The following is a 15,356-nucleotide window of genomic DNA, read 5'->3' on the forward strand; positions in this document are numbered from 1 at the left end:
GCTGGACTGTCATTTCCAGTTCCAGGCACTGCCATTCAGCCTCTCCACAACACAGAGGGTGTTTACCAAGGAGATAGCGGAAATTATGATTCTCCTCCGCAAGCAGAGTGTGAACATCATTCCATATTTGGACGACCTGCTGATAAAGGCATCGTCCCAGGAGAGGCTGCGGCAGTCCATTGTCCTCACAACGTGACTGCTCCAGAGTCACGGTTGGATTCTGGACCTTCCAAAGTCACATTTGGAACCAACCCAGAGGTTGTCATTTCTGGGAATGATCCTGGATACGGAAGTGCAAAGGGTGTTTTTTGCGCAGGAAAAGGCGTTGGTGATATAAGCCATGGTCCGGGATGTCCTGAAGCCACCTCGGGTGTCGGTTCGTCAATGCATTTGCCTATTAGGAAAAATGGTGGCCTCTTACGAGGTTCTCCAGTACGGGAGGTCCACGCTCGGACCTTCCAACTGGATCTCCTGGACAAGTGGTCGGGATCTCACCTCCACATGCACCAGAAAATTTGTCTGTCGCCAAAGGCCAGGATTTCACTCCTCTGGTGGCTCCAATTGCTTCACCTTCTGGAGGAATGCAGGTTCGGGATTCAGGGCTGGGTCCTTCTAACCACGGATGCAAGCCTTCAGGGCTGGGGAGCAGTCACTCAAGGAGTAACCTTACAAGAATGGTGGTCAAGCCTGGAAGCCGGCCTGCCCATCAACATCCTGGAACTAAGAGCCATCTACAACGGTCTTCTTCAGGCGGCCTCTCTTCTGAGAAATAGAGCCATTCAAGTGCAGTCGGACAACTTAACAACAGTGGCTTACATAAACCAACAAGGCGAAACGAAGAGCAGAGCGGCAATGTCAGAGGTGACAAGAATACACTTCTGGACAGAAAAGCACGCGTTAGCGCTGTCAGCCATCTTCATTCTGGGAGTAGACAACTGGGAAGCAGACTACCTCAGCAGACACGATCTCCATCCAGGAGAGTGGGGACTCCATCCGGAGGTGTTCAAGGAAATAACAGATCTTTGGGGTTTACCCCAAATAGAGATGATGGCCTCTCCTCTCAACAAGAAGCTTCGACGTTATTGTTCCTGGTCGAGGGACCCATAGGCAGTGACAGTGGACATCCTGGTGTCTCCGTTGGTGTTCCAGTCAGTGTACGTGTTTCCACCACTCATCCCAAGAATCCTAAAGCTCATAAGGAGAACAAGGGTTCAAGCGATCCTCATTGCCCCAGACTGGTCAAGAGAGGCTTGGTACGTGGACCTTCTGAATCTACTGCAAGAGCCGAGGCCTCTTCCTCTTCGGGAGGACCTGCTGCAGCAGGGGCCGTTCGCCTATCAAGACTTAATGCGGCTATGTTTGACGGCATGGAGGTTGAACGCCTGAAGGGCATTCCGAACAAGGTTATTCCTACCCTGAGATAGGCTAAGAATGGAGCAACGTCTAAACATTACCATCGTATTTGGAAAAAATATGTATCTTAGTGTGAATCTAAGAAATTTCCTATGGTGGAGTTTCAACTGGGATGTTTTCTCCTCTTCCTGCAAGCAGGTGTGAATATAGGCCTCAAGTTGGGATCCGTAAAGGTCCAGATGTCGGCCCTATCCATTTCTTCTAGAAACAGTTGGCTGCCCTCCCTGAGGTTCATACTTTTTTGAAGGGAGTTCTGCACATCCAACCTACGGCACCCTGGGATCTTAACATGGTGTTACACTTCCTCCAATCGGATTGGTTCGAGCCTCTAACGGAGGTCGAGGTCAAGTTTCTCACATGGAAGGCTGTCACTTTGTTGGCCTTAGTGTCTGCTAGACGTGTGTAGGAGTTGGGGGCTTTGTCATGTAAAAGCCCATACTTAATCTTCCATGAAGATAGAGCTGAGCTCCGGACTCGTCAGTAGTTCCTTCCGAAGGTTGTGTCAGCATTTCATATCAGCCAACCTATTGTGGTGCCAGTGGCTACTGACTCCTCAGTTTCGTCAAAGTCCTTGGATGTTGTAAGGGCTCTTAAAATCTATGTGAAGAGGACTGCTCGTCACAGAATATCGGACTCTTTGTTTGTCCTGTATGATCCCAAGAATCTGGGTGTCCTGCTTCTAAGCAGACTATCTCTTGCTGGATCAGGTCCGCTATCCAGCATGCGTATTCTACAGCAGGATTGCCGTGTCCTACATCTGTTAAGGCTCTACACGTAAGGTGGGTTCTTCCAGGGCGGCTGCCTGAGGTTTCTCGGCTTTACAACTTTGCCGAGCTGCAACTGGGTCAGACACGATTGCAAAGTTCTACAACTTTGATACTTTGGCCTCTGATGATCTTAAGTTCAGTCAATCAGTTCTGCAGGAGCCTCCGCACTCCTCCCGTTCTGGGAGCTTTGGTACATCCCCATGGTACTAATGTGGACCCCAGCATCCTCTAGGACGTAAGAGAAAATAGGATTTTGGTTACCTACCGGTAAATCCTTTTCTCGTAGTCCAAAGAGGATGCTGGGTGCCCACCCAGTGCTTTGTTTTCCTGCTTGCGTTATTTGGTTCAGTACTACTTCGTTTTAGTTGAGTACTGCATTATTACTTGTTTCAGTGGTTGCTGAGTTTTCAAGCTAAGTTAGCTTGATGTGACTTGTATGTGTGAGCTGGTATGAATCTCACCACTATCTGTGTTAAATCCTTCTCTCGAAGATGTCCGTCTCCTCGGGCACAGTTTCTAGACTGAGTCAGGTAGGAGGGTCATAGAGGGAGGAGCCAGCCCACACTCTCAAACTCTTAAAGTGCCAATGGCTCCTGGTGGACCCGTCTATACTCCATGGTACTAATGTGGACCCCAGCAACCTCTACGGACTACGAGAAAAGGATTTACCGGTAGGTAACCAAAATCCTATTTTTTCCCCCTATCTACAGCAGACTTGCTGCAGATGCAGTGGCATACCCTACAGCCGTACCTTTTTGGCAGGTACAGTACCTTTTTTTTATGGTCTGTACCGATTTTTCATCTTCAAACTTCCATTAATAGTATGGGAAAAGTGGCGTGGCCACGTCGCTGTACCCGTGGCCACGCCCCTTTTCGAATTTGTATCAATATATGTGTGTAAATTGTTGGAGTGTATGTTGCTGCAGATGCAGTGGGCCTATTTTGGGTTGTGGGGCTAAAGCTGCAGCTCCATCAGTCCCATTGTTAATCCTGCTCTGGGAAAACACAGCAGCCAAAGGGCAGAGTCTCCCATTGGATGTAACCTGTGTGGGAGGGCATTTCTCCCCCAATCAGCTGTGGACTGGGTGTGATAGACCTGCCACTAACCCAATGAGAGCTCCTAGCCACGCCCAGCGTTATACACACAGGCACAAGTCACAGATCTGGGCTAGTATCAATGACTGTGATATTGATCTTAAATGTTGGACTAAGAAACAAATATCTGGTCCAGCATTTGCAGGTACATGCTTGGCATTCTAAAGTGTCAGTTAAATTGCAGGTGAACTGCAGATGAAACCCACGATATGCCATTGCAACGGCGTTAGGACAAATGCAACAGCATACCAAATCCCTCCCACATTCGCCCCAATTTTGTCCCACAAAAATGGAATTTTTTAATTTGCAACCCCATAATTGTGCATATTAAAATATGCAATCTCGCAGCTACCATAAATATACGGAACAGGGATGGATTCAATTGCGGACATCACCAGTAAAGTGTTAATTTTTGTGCTCTTTTCACCATTGTTTGATATCTGTCAGGTTTAGACTGTTGTAATTTTATATATTTTTGTTTTCCTTCACAGCTTGCTCAGAATCTGAATGCGGTAAGTAACCTTAATTTCGGGTGACTTTTACGTAAAATAATGAAAGGAAGGTGACCTTTATTGTTTATTTATTTATTGTTTATTTATTTATTGTCTATTTGTTTATTTATTTATTTCTTTATCGTTTATTTATTTATTTATTTATTGTCTTTGGTGTAGTAGTTAAGGTCCGTACACACTTAACGATAAAATGAGCGACGTCGCTCATTTTCCCCCTCCTTGAGCGACGTCGCTCATTTTATCGTCAAGTGTGTATGCCGCCAGCGACGGCCGATGCGCGGCCCCGCGGGTCGGCAACGATCGTCGCTGTCGGTAGGGCATGCATGAAGGATGTGGACTGTCGTCCACGACCTTCATGTAGGGCTGGCGGAGGCGTGACGTCACTGAGCGATATGAGCGGTCATATCGCTCAGTGTGTATAGTCGGCCGCCGGCCAGCCCGGGAGGGGGAAACATTAGACGATGTCGCTCACAGAGCGACATCGTCTAATGTGTATGGGCCTTTACATTCTGGGGTACAATTAGGCTACAGCCACACATAGCGTCCAAGCGGGTTCCGTTCTTGGCCGGGAAGGGGGTTCTGTGTTCACACGGATCCTGTTCTGCGGGATGCCGCAGACTAGGATCCGGCCAGTGACACACAGAATTTCAATGTAACACAGTGCTTGGCATGTAGCCGCACTCGCTCGGTGCTAATTGGATTGTGCCCTCTAAATGCAGCTATATTTGTGTAAAATTCCACTCACTCACTCAATAGTTAAACTCTACTGACAGCCACTGTGCATTTGTCTTACTGCTTTTACATGCATAGATATCCCACTATTACTAACCATGCAGATCAGACCATATATTCAGTGTATGGAACGCCCAATTTTATATCAGAATGGGCATGATTAAAAAATTGTTTTATTCGTATTGGGTGATGTATCAATGTATATTGTATTTTGGAAAATGTATTAGGCTGACAACTGGTTGAAACTTACTTTGTTGGGACACAGCTTGTTTACAATAAGCTTGGAGAGTGCATTAAGTGCCCTTGGGGGAACCCCTCAAAGACACTAAGGGGGTAATTCCAAGTTGATCGCAGCAGGAACATTTTTAGCAGTTGAGCAAAACCATGTGCACTGCAGAAGGGCAGATATAACATGTGCAGAGAAAGTTAGATTTGGGTGGGTTATTTTGTTTCTGTGCAGGGTAAATAATGGCTGCTTTATTTTTACACTGCAATTTAGATTGCAGATTGAACTCACCACACCCAAATCTAATTCTCTCTGCAAATGTTATATCTGCCTCCCCTGCAGTGCACATGGTTTTGCCCAATTGCTAACAAAATTCCTGCTGCGATCAACTTGGAATTACCCCCTATGACCGTAAGAGTGTGAAATGTTCTTCCTGAAGCATGTTGTAAAAACTAGTCCAGGCTGATTACAAGACCAGATCTCCAAGCTTAAAACAGCAACAGAGGTAAGAGCATCCGACCCTGCTTGAGTGACCCATGGACCTCATAGCGTAACTTACACTCACTCCATTCTGGCTTTGGGAGGGATAATATACCTCCAAAGGGGTGGGGGCTGCATGTGGGCTGCAGTGGGTTTAAATATGAGAAACACTCCACAGATTGTGTGCATTGCCCTGAGGTGGATCAAGTGAGAGACTTGATCCTATAATGACACCCGGATATCTGCAGAGGCCTCACTTCCCCAGCACTCTACACTGACTGCAGGTGACCTGAAATTGTGATTATTTGTGTGACTATTTAAATTATTATCTTGTAATCTTTTTTTTTGTAACTATAAGCTTTGAAGTTATTCTTGAATTAAATTCAATAAAATCTAGTTCTGGCTCTGTATTTTCTGACCCAAGGCCCCAAGTAGCCCATGTAACCTATTTTTGAAGTATAAATAAGTGTGTGTGCGGGTGAGAGCTGAAGCTTGCCCTGGGTATTGTCTCAAAAAGTAACTCCGAGAGAGGAGCCCAAATTCAACAGATATCAAGACTCAAAGCTTATATTAGTAAAAGTCATGCAGTGAAAACAATTTCTGTTCCCCATCCCTGTTCTTTTATTTTGGCGAAGATGACCACAAACTACCAACAGCTCAGGAAGGAAGAGCTTTGGCGCAGTGTATGCAGAGCACTGGTTGGACGGGATCGGTATGAAATACCTCCAATCAAAATACAGACGTTCAAAATCCCGACACCAATTGACCGATGGTCAAAATCCTGACAAGGTCAAAATCCCGACATGGACAAAATACCGACATTTAAAATACCGACAAGGTCAAAATACCGACATGTAAAATGCCGACAGGTCAAAATACCGACATGCATTTTTATGTTTTTGTGTGTGTATGTCGACATAAGTCAACATGGACACCATATAAGGTGTACCGCGTCCCCTCGCATGGCTCTCTGCGCTCGCCATGCTTCGGGCACGGTGCCTCGCTGCGCTCGGCACACTATTATATTCCCCCTCCAGGTCCACTGGGATGGTAAAGTATGAACAAGTCGGTTTCAATGAAAAAAATCATGAAAAACTCATGTCGGTATTTTGACCTGTCGGCATTTTACATGTCGGTATTTTGACCTTGTCGGTATTTTGTCCATGTCGGTATTTTGACCTTGTCGGGATTTTGACCATCGGTCAATTGGTGTCGGGATTTTGAACGTCGGGATTTTGATTGGAGGTAAACTGACTGCATCCCGGTTGGACCATTCTATGAATAGATTGATCCAGGATCTAGTGGACTACGATACAAAGCGTCTGGATGTCAACGAACTGGTACTTATGGAAAATGCATCAGCCAAGGCTGCTGCGGTGGCCAGCGGTGTACCATATACTGGACTGTTACTTACTGTGGGAAGTAATGGTGTAAAGCAGGACTCTGATGTAAACTCTGGTGTCAATGTTGCGCAGCCCACCGAAGTTGCCTCAAGGTTGGATCTACATCTATGGCCGATTCTCAGATTGGCATATCTGGAGGATAGGCAGGCCGGAGTTGTGACATTCAGTCTTAGTTCAGCTTTAGCTTTATAAAAGATGAATGTCATTAAGTTAAGTTATATATAGAGTAAATGCTTCATCTGCTGTGGCATGCTGACACTCATTCAGAGATGGTTTGCAAACATCTCTGATTGTTAGGAAGTGCATGATCTGTGTGTATGTGCAGGTCTCCTTCTGGGAGATAGCTCGCAGTCCCCCCTAGCCACAGGACTGTTCAACAAAAAAGACTGTTCCACAAAACGGGGGCATGTCACCCTCGTGCGGTCCCAGGGTCTGCTTCTTTGGACAAAGACATCCTCTACCCAACTGAGCAGTTCCGCCAGGCACTCTGAGTAAGCTGTGGCTTACTCAGATGGCCCGAGGGCTGCAACCATCATGATTGATGGTTGCGATGGTGATCCAATGTCTTCAGGTGCAGCACTCAGATCACAAATGCTGCCAAATGTTTGTCCTCAGACGCCTCCTGCAGCATTAGAATATGTTCCCATCGCTGCTGCATCCAAAGATGCAGCAATGATGAGCATAGTAGCCAACTCTGAATCAGGCCCATAGGGTCTGATTCTTAGTTGTACAGTATAGCACAGGCACAGGGCAGTGCAGGGAAGTGGCTGTGCTATACCATACAGTCAATATGCTAATGCAGCAAGAGGTATCTGTAGGAAAAAGCTGCCTTCAGCCAGCGTCTAAGATCTGAGTGCTTTGTCCGAAGACGTAGCAACGTGGCATGGAGTTTGCCAAAATGCACCTGAAGGACTCTAAGACCATGAGAAACAAAATTCTCTGGTCTGATGAGACAAAAATGTAACTCTTTGGCGTGAATGCCAGGCGTCATGTTTGGAGGAAACCAGGCACTGCTCACATGTTTATCACCAGGCCAATACTATCCATACAGTGAAGCATGGTGGCAGCATCATGCTGTGGAGATGTTTTTCAGCAGCAGGAACTGGGAGACTAGTCAGGATAAAGGGAAAGATGAATGCAGCAATGTACAGAGACATCCTGGATAAAAACCTGCTCCAGTGCGCTCTTGACCTCAGACTGGGGCGACGCAGAGCCGGCCATAGGCATAGGCAAACTAGGCAATTGCCTAGGGCATTTGATATGCCTAGGGGCATCAGCAGCTTCTGCTGATTAAAATGATATGCAACATGCCTATATTCTGTGTGTAGCATTTCATATGCAGATACAGCCACAGTCTCACACAGTATATAGGCATGCTGCATATCATTTTAATCAGCAGAAGCTGCTTGTGTATCCTAACCATATAGCAATGCAAATAAGATGCATTTCTCTGACGTCCTAGTGGATGCTGGGAACTCCGTAAGGACCATGGGGAATAGCGGCTCCGCAGGAGACTGGGCACAAAAGTAAAGCTTTAGGACTACCTGGTGTGCACTGGCTCCTCCCCCTATGACCCCCCTCCAAGCCTCAGTTAGATTTTTGTGCCCGAACGAGAAGGGTGCACACTAGGGCCTCTCCTGAGCTGCTTAGTGAAAAGTTTAGTTTTAGGTTTTTTATTTTCAGTGAGACCTGCTGGCAACAGGCTCACTGCATCGAGGGACTAAGGGGAGAAGAAGCGAACTCACCTGCGTGCAGAGTGGATTGGGCTTCTTAGGCTACTGGACACCATTAGCTCCAGAGGGATCGAACACAGGCCCAGCCATGGAGTCCGGTCCCAGAGCCGCGCCGCCGGCCCCCTTACAGAGCCAGAAGCAAGAAGAGGTCCGGAAAATCGGCGGCAGAAGACATCCTGTCTTCACCAAGGTAGCGCACAGCACTGCAGCTGTGCGCCATTGCTCCTCAGCACACTTCACACTTCAGTCACTGAGGGTGCAGGGCGCTAGGGGGGGGCGCCCTGAGCAGCAATAAAAACACCTTGGCTGGCGAAAATACATCACATATAGCCCCCAGGGCTATATGGATGAATTTTAACCCCTGCCAGATTACACTGAAAAACGGGAGAAAAGGCCGCCGAGAAAGGGGTGGAGCCTATCTCCTCAGCACACTGGCGCCATTTTCCCTCACAGCTCCGTTGGAGGGAAGCTCCCTGGCTCTCCCCTGCAGTCACTACACTACAGAAAGGGTTAAAAAAGAGAGGGGGGCACTAATTAGGCGCAGTATAAACAATACAGCAGCTATAAGGGGAAAAACACTTATATAAGGTTATCCCTGTATATATATATAGCGCTCTGGTGTGTGCTGGCAAACTCTCCCTCTGTCTCCCCAAAGGGCTAGTGGGGTCCTGTCCTCTATCAGAGCATTCCCTGTGTGTGTGCTGTGTGTCGGTACGTTTGTGTCGACATGTATGAGGAAGAAAATGATATGGAGGCGGAGCAAATTGCCTGTAATAGGGATGTCACCCCCTAGGGGGTCGACACCTGAGTGGATGAACTGCTGGAAGGAATTACATGACAGTGTCAGCTCTTTACAAAAGACAGTGATTGACATGAGACAGCCGGCTACTCAGCTTGTGCCTGTCCAGACGTCTCATAGGCCGTCAGGGGCTCTAAAGCGCCCGTTACCTCAGATGGCAAATACAGACGCCGACACGGATACTGACTCCAGTGTCGACGGTGAAGAGACAAATATGACTTCCAGTAGGGCCACACGTTACATGATTGAGGCAATGGAAAATGTTTTACACATTTCTGATAATACGAGTACCACCAATAGGGGTATTATGTTCAGTGAGGAAAAACTACCTGTAGTTTTCCTGAATCTGAGAAATTAAATGAGGTGTGTGATGAAGCGTGGGTTTCCCCCGATAAAAAAACTGATAATTTCTAAAAAGTTATTGGCATATATCCTTTCCCGCCAGAGGTTAGGGTGCGTTGGGAAACACCCCCTAGGGGGGATAAAGCGCTCACACGCTTGTCAAAACAAGGGCTCTACCCTCTCCTGAGATGGCCGCCCTTAAGGATCCTGCTGATAGAAAGCAGGAGGGTATCCTAAAATGTATTTACACACATACTGGTGTTATACTGCGACCAGCAATCGCCTCAGCCTGGATGTGCAGTGCTGGGTTGGCGTGGTCGGATTCCCTGACTGAAAATATTGATACCCTAGATAGGGACAGTATATTATTGCCTGTAGAGCATTTAAAAGATGCATTTCTATATATGGGTGATGCACAGCGGGATATTTGCCGACTGGCATCAAGAGTAAGTGCGCTGTCCATTTCTGCCAGAAGAGGGTTATGGACACGACAGTGGTCAGGTGATGTGGATTCCAAATGGCATATGGAAGTATTGCCTTATAAAGGGAGGAGTTATTTGGGGTCGGTCTTTCAGACCTGGTGGCCACGGCAACAGCTGGGAAATCCACGTTTTTACCCCAGGTCGCCTCTCAACATAAGAAGACGCCGTATTATCAGGCGCAGTCCTTTCGTTCCCATAAGGGCACGTGGGCAAAAGGTTCCTCATTTCTGCCCCGTGACAGAGGGAGAGGGAAACGGCTGCAGAAATCAGCCAGTTCCCAGGAACAGAAGCCCTCTCCCGCCTCTGCAAAGCCCTCAGCATGACGCTGGGGCTTTACAAGCAGACAGGGAGGCAGTGTTGGAAGCCATTCACAAGCTGTATTCCCAGCAGGTGATAATTAAGGTACCCCTCCTGCAACAGGGAAAGGGGTATTACTCCACACTGTTGTGGTACCGAAGCCGGACGGCTCGGTGAGACCGATTTTAAATCTAAAATCTTTGAACACTTACATACAGAGGTTCAAATTCAAGAGAAGGGGACTACATGGTGTCTCTGGACATCAAGGATGCTTACCTTTATGTCCAAATTTACCCTTCTCACCAAGGGTACCTCAGGTTTGTGGTACAGAACTGTCACTATCAGTTTCAGACGCTGCCGTTTGGATGGTCCACGGCACCCCGGGTCTTTACCAAGGTAATGGCCGAAATGATGATACTCCTTCGAAGGAAGGGAGTTTTAGTTATCCCTTACTTGGACGATCTCCTGATAAGGGTAAGATCCTGGGAACAGTTGGAGGTCGGTGTAGCACTATCTCAGGTAGTGTTGCGACAGCACGATTGGATTCTCAATATTCCAAAATCGCAGCTGGTTCCGACAACTCGTCTTCTGTTCCTAGGGATGATTCTGGACACAGTTCAGAAAAAGGTGTTTCTCCCGGAGGAGAGAGCCAGGGAGTTATCCGTAGAGATGAGCGCCTGAAATTTTTCGGGTTTTGTGTTTTGGTTTTGGGTTCGGTTCCGCGGCCGTGTTTTGGGTTCGAACGCGTTTTGGCAAAACCTCACCGAATTTTTTTTGTCGGATTCGGGTGTGTTTTGGATTCGGGTGTTTTTTTCAAAAAACACTAAAAAACAGCTTAAATCATAGAATTTGGGGGTCATTTTGATCCCAAAGTATTATTAACCTCAAAAACCATAATTTACACTCATTTTCAGTCTATTCTGAATACCTCACAATATTATTTTTAGTCCTAAAATTTGCACCGAGGTCGCTGTGTGAGTAAGATAAGCGACCCTAGTGGCCGACACAAACACCGGGCCCATCTAGGAGTGGCACTGCAGTGTCACGCAGGATGTCCCTTCCAAAAAACCTTCCCCAAACAGCACATGACGCAAAGAAAAAAAGAGGCGCAATGAGGTAGCTGTGTGAGTAAGATTAGCGACCCTAGTGGCCGACACAAACACCGGGCCCATCTAGGAGTGGCACTGCAGTGTCAGGCAGGATGGCCCTTCCAAAAAACCCTCCCCAAACAGCACATGACGCAAAGAAAAAAAGAGGCGCAATGAGGTAGCTGTGTGAGTAAGATTAGCGACCCTAGTGGCCGACACAAACACCGGGCCCATCTAGGAGTGGCACTGCAGTGTCACGCAGGATGTCCCTTCCAAAAAACCCTCCCCAAACAGCACATGACGCAAAGAAAAAAAGAGGCGCAATGAGGTAGCTGTGTGAGTAAGATTAGCGACCCTAGTGGCCGACACAAACACCGGGCCCATCTAGGAGTGGCACTGCAGTGTCACGCAGGATGTCCCTTCCAAAAAACCCTCCCCAAACAGCACATGACGCAAAGAAAAAAAGAGGCGCAATGAGGTAGCTGACTGTGTGAGTAAGATTAGCGACCCTAGTGGCCGACACAAACACCGGGCCCATCTAGGAGTGGCACTGCAGTGTCACGCAGGATGTCCCTTCCAAAAAACCCTCCCCAATCAGCACATGATGCAAAGAAAAAGAAAAGAAAAAAGAGGTGCAAGATGGAATTGTCCTTGGGCCCTCCCACCCACCCTTATGTTGTATAAACAAAACAGGACATGCACACTTTAACCAACCCATCATTTCAGTGACAGGGTCTGCCACACGACTGTGACTGATATGACGGGTTGGTTTGGACCCCCCCCAAAAAAGAAGCAATTAATCTCTCCTTGCACAAACTGGCTCTACAGAGGCAAGATGTCCACCTCATCTTCACCCTCCGATATATCACCGTGTACATCCCCCTCCTCACAGATTATCAATTCGTCCCCACTGGAATCCACCATCTCAGCTCCCTGTGTACTTTGTGGAGGCAATTGCTGCTGGTCAATGTCTCCGCGGAGGAATTGATTATAATTCATTTTAATGAACATCATCTTCTCCACATTTTCTGGATGTAACCTCGTACGCCGATTGCTGACAAGGTGAGCGGCGGCACTAAACACTCTTTCGGAGTACACACTTGTGGGAGGGCAACTTAGGTAGAATAAAGCCAGTTTGTGCAAGGGCCTCCAAATTGCCTCTTTTTCCTGCCAGTATAAGTACGGACTGTGTGACGTGCCTACTTGGATGCGGTCACTCATATAATCCTCCACCATTCTATCAATGTTGAGAGAATCATATGCAGTGACAGTAGACGACATGTCCGTAATCGTTGTCAGGTCCTTCAGTCCGGACCAGATGTCAGCATCAGCAGTCGCTCCAGACTGCCCTGCATCACCGCCAGTGGGTGGGCTCGGAATTCTGAGCCTTTTCCTCGCACCCCCAGTTGCGGGAGAATGTGAAGGAGGAGATGTTGACAGGTCGCGTTCCGCTTGACTTGACAATTTTGTCACCAGCAGGTCTTTCAACCCCAGCAGACCTGTGTCTGCCGGAAAGAGAGATCCAAGGTAGGCTTTAAATCTAGGATCGAGCACGGTGGCCAAAATGTAGTGCTCTGATTTCAACAGATTGACCACCCGTGAATCCTTGTTAAGCGAATTAAGGGCTGCATCCACAAGTCCCACATGCCTAGCGGAATCGCTCCCTTTTAGCTCCTTCTTCAATGCCTCCAGCTTCTTCTGCAAAAGCCTGATGAGGGGAATGACCTGACTCAGGCTGGCAGTGTCTGAACTGACTTCACGTGTGGCAAGTTCAAAGGGCATCAGAACCTTGCACAACGTTGAAATCATTCTCCACTGCGCCTGAGACAGGTGCATTCCACCTACTATATCGTGCTCAATTGTATAGGCTTGAATGGCCTTTTGCTGCTCCTCCAACCTCTGAAGCATATAGAGGGTTGAATTCCACCTCGTTACCACTTCTTGCTTCAGATGATGGCAGGGCAGGTTCAGTAGTTTTTGGTGGTGCTCCAGTCTTCTGTACGTGGTGCCTGTACGCCGAAAGTGTCCCGCAATTCTTCTGGCCACCGACAGCATCTCTTGCACGCCCCTGTCGTTTTTTAAAAAATTCTGCACCACCAAATTCAAGGTATGTGCAAAACATGGGACGTGCTGGAATTTGCCCATATTTAATGCACACACAATATTGCTGGCGTTGTCCGATGCCACAAATCCACAGGAGAGTCCAATTGGGGTAAGCCATTCCGCGATGATCTTCCTCAGTTGCCGTAAGAGGTTTTCAGCTGTGTGCGTATTCTGGAAACCGGTGATACAAAGCGTAGCCTGCCTAGGAAAGAGTTGGCGTTTGCGAGATGCTGCTACTGGTGCCGCCGCTGCTGTTCTTGCGGCGGGAGTCCATACATCTACCCAGTGGGCTGTCACAGTCATATAGTCCTGACCCTGCCCTGCTCCACTTGTCCACATGTCCGTGGTTAAGTGGACATTGGGTACAGCTGCATTTTTTAGGACACTGGTGACTCTTTTTCTGAGGTCTGTGTACATTTTCGGTATCGCCTGCCTAGAGAAATGGAACCTAGATGGTATTTGGTACCGGGGACACAGTACCTCCAACAAGTCTCTAGTTGGCTCTGCAGTAATGATGGATACCGGAACCACGTTTCTCACCACCCAGGATGCCAAGGCCTCAGTTATCCGCTTTGCAGTAGGATGACTGCTGTGATATTTCATCTTCCTCGCAAAGGACTGTTGAACAGTCAATTGCTTACTGGAAGTAGTACAAGTGGGCTTACGACTTCCCCTCTGGGATGACCATCGACTCCCAGCGGCAACAACAGCAGCGCCAGCAGCAGTAGGCGTTACACGCAAGGATGCATCGGAGGAATCCCAGGCAGGAGAGGACTCGTCAGAATTGCCAGTGACATGGCCTGCAGGACTATTGGCATTCCTGGGGAAGGAGGAAATTGACACTGAGGGAGTTGGTGGGGTGGTTTGCGTGAGCTTGGTTACAAGAGGAAGGGATTTACTGGTCAGTGGACTGCTTCCGCTGTCACCCAAAGTTTTTGAACTTGTCACTGACTTATTATGAATGCGCTGCAGGTGACGTATAAGGGAGGATGTTCCGAGGTGGTTAACGTCCTTACCCCTACTTATTACAGCTTGACAAAGGGAACACACGGCTTGACACCTGTTGTCCGCATTTCTGGTGAAATACCTCCACACCGAAGAGCTGATTTTTTTGGTATTTTCACCTGGCATGTCAACGGCCATATTCCTCCCACGGACAACAGGTGTCTCCCCGGTTGCCTGACTTAAACAAACCACCTCACCATCAGAATCCTCCTGGTCAATTTCCTCCCCAGCGCCAGCAACACCCATATCCTCATCCTGGTGTACTTCAACACTGACATCTTCAATCTGACTATCAGGAACAGGACTGCGGGTGCTCCTTCCAGCACTTGCAGGGGGCGTGCAAATGGTGGAAGGCGCATGCTCTTCACGTCCAGTGTTGGGAAGGTCAGGCATCGCAACCGACACAATTGGACTCTCCTTGTGGATTTGGGATTTCGAAGAACGCACAGTTCTTTGCGGTGCTTTTGCCAGCTTGAGTCTTTTCATTTTTCTAGCGAGAGGCTGAGTGCTTCCATCCTCATGTGAAGCTGAACCACTAGCCATGAACATAGGCCAGGGCCTCAGCCGTTCCTTGCCACTCCGTGTGGTAAATGGCATATTGGCAAGTTTACGCTTCTCCTCCGACAATTTTATTTTAGGTTTTGGAGTCCTTTTTTTACTGATATTTGGTGTTTTGGATTTGACATGCTCTGTACTATGACATTGGGCATCGGCCTTGGCAGACGACGTTGCTGGCATTTCATCGTCTCGGCCATGACTAGTGGCAGCAGCTTCAGCACGAGGTGGAAGTGGATCTTGATCTTTCCCTAATTTTGGAACCTCAACATTTTTGTTCTCCATATTTTAATAGGCACAACTAAAAGGCACCTCAGGTAAACA

At 47.9% G+C, this 15,356-nt stretch overlaps 1 protein-coding gene across 2 annotated transcripts in view; it reads left to right on the top strand.

The window, feature by feature from the left end:
- The window catches only part of LOC134966159 (mpv17-like protein), a 258,059-nt gene that overhangs the window by 205,546 nt on the left and 37,157 nt on the right, over positions 1 to 15,356 (top strand). For both annotated transcript variants that reach the window (XM_063942695.1, XM_063942694.1), the window contains exon 5: positions 3,767 to 3,787. In XM_063942695.1, coding sequence (XP_063798765.1) covers positions 3,767 to 3,787 — 21 coding nt within the window. The remainder of the gene's footprint in view (positions 1 to 3,766; positions 3,788 to 15,356) is intronic.

The sequence above is a fragment of the Pseudophryne corroboree genome, chromosome 10 (assembly GCF_028390025.1).
Source record: "Pseudophryne corroboree isolate aPseCor3 chromosome 10, aPseCor3.hap2, whole genome shotgun sequence".
In the NCBI taxonomy this organism is placed as follows: domain Eukaryota; kingdom Metazoa; phylum Chordata; class Amphibia; order Anura; family Myobatrachidae; genus Pseudophryne; species Pseudophryne corroboree.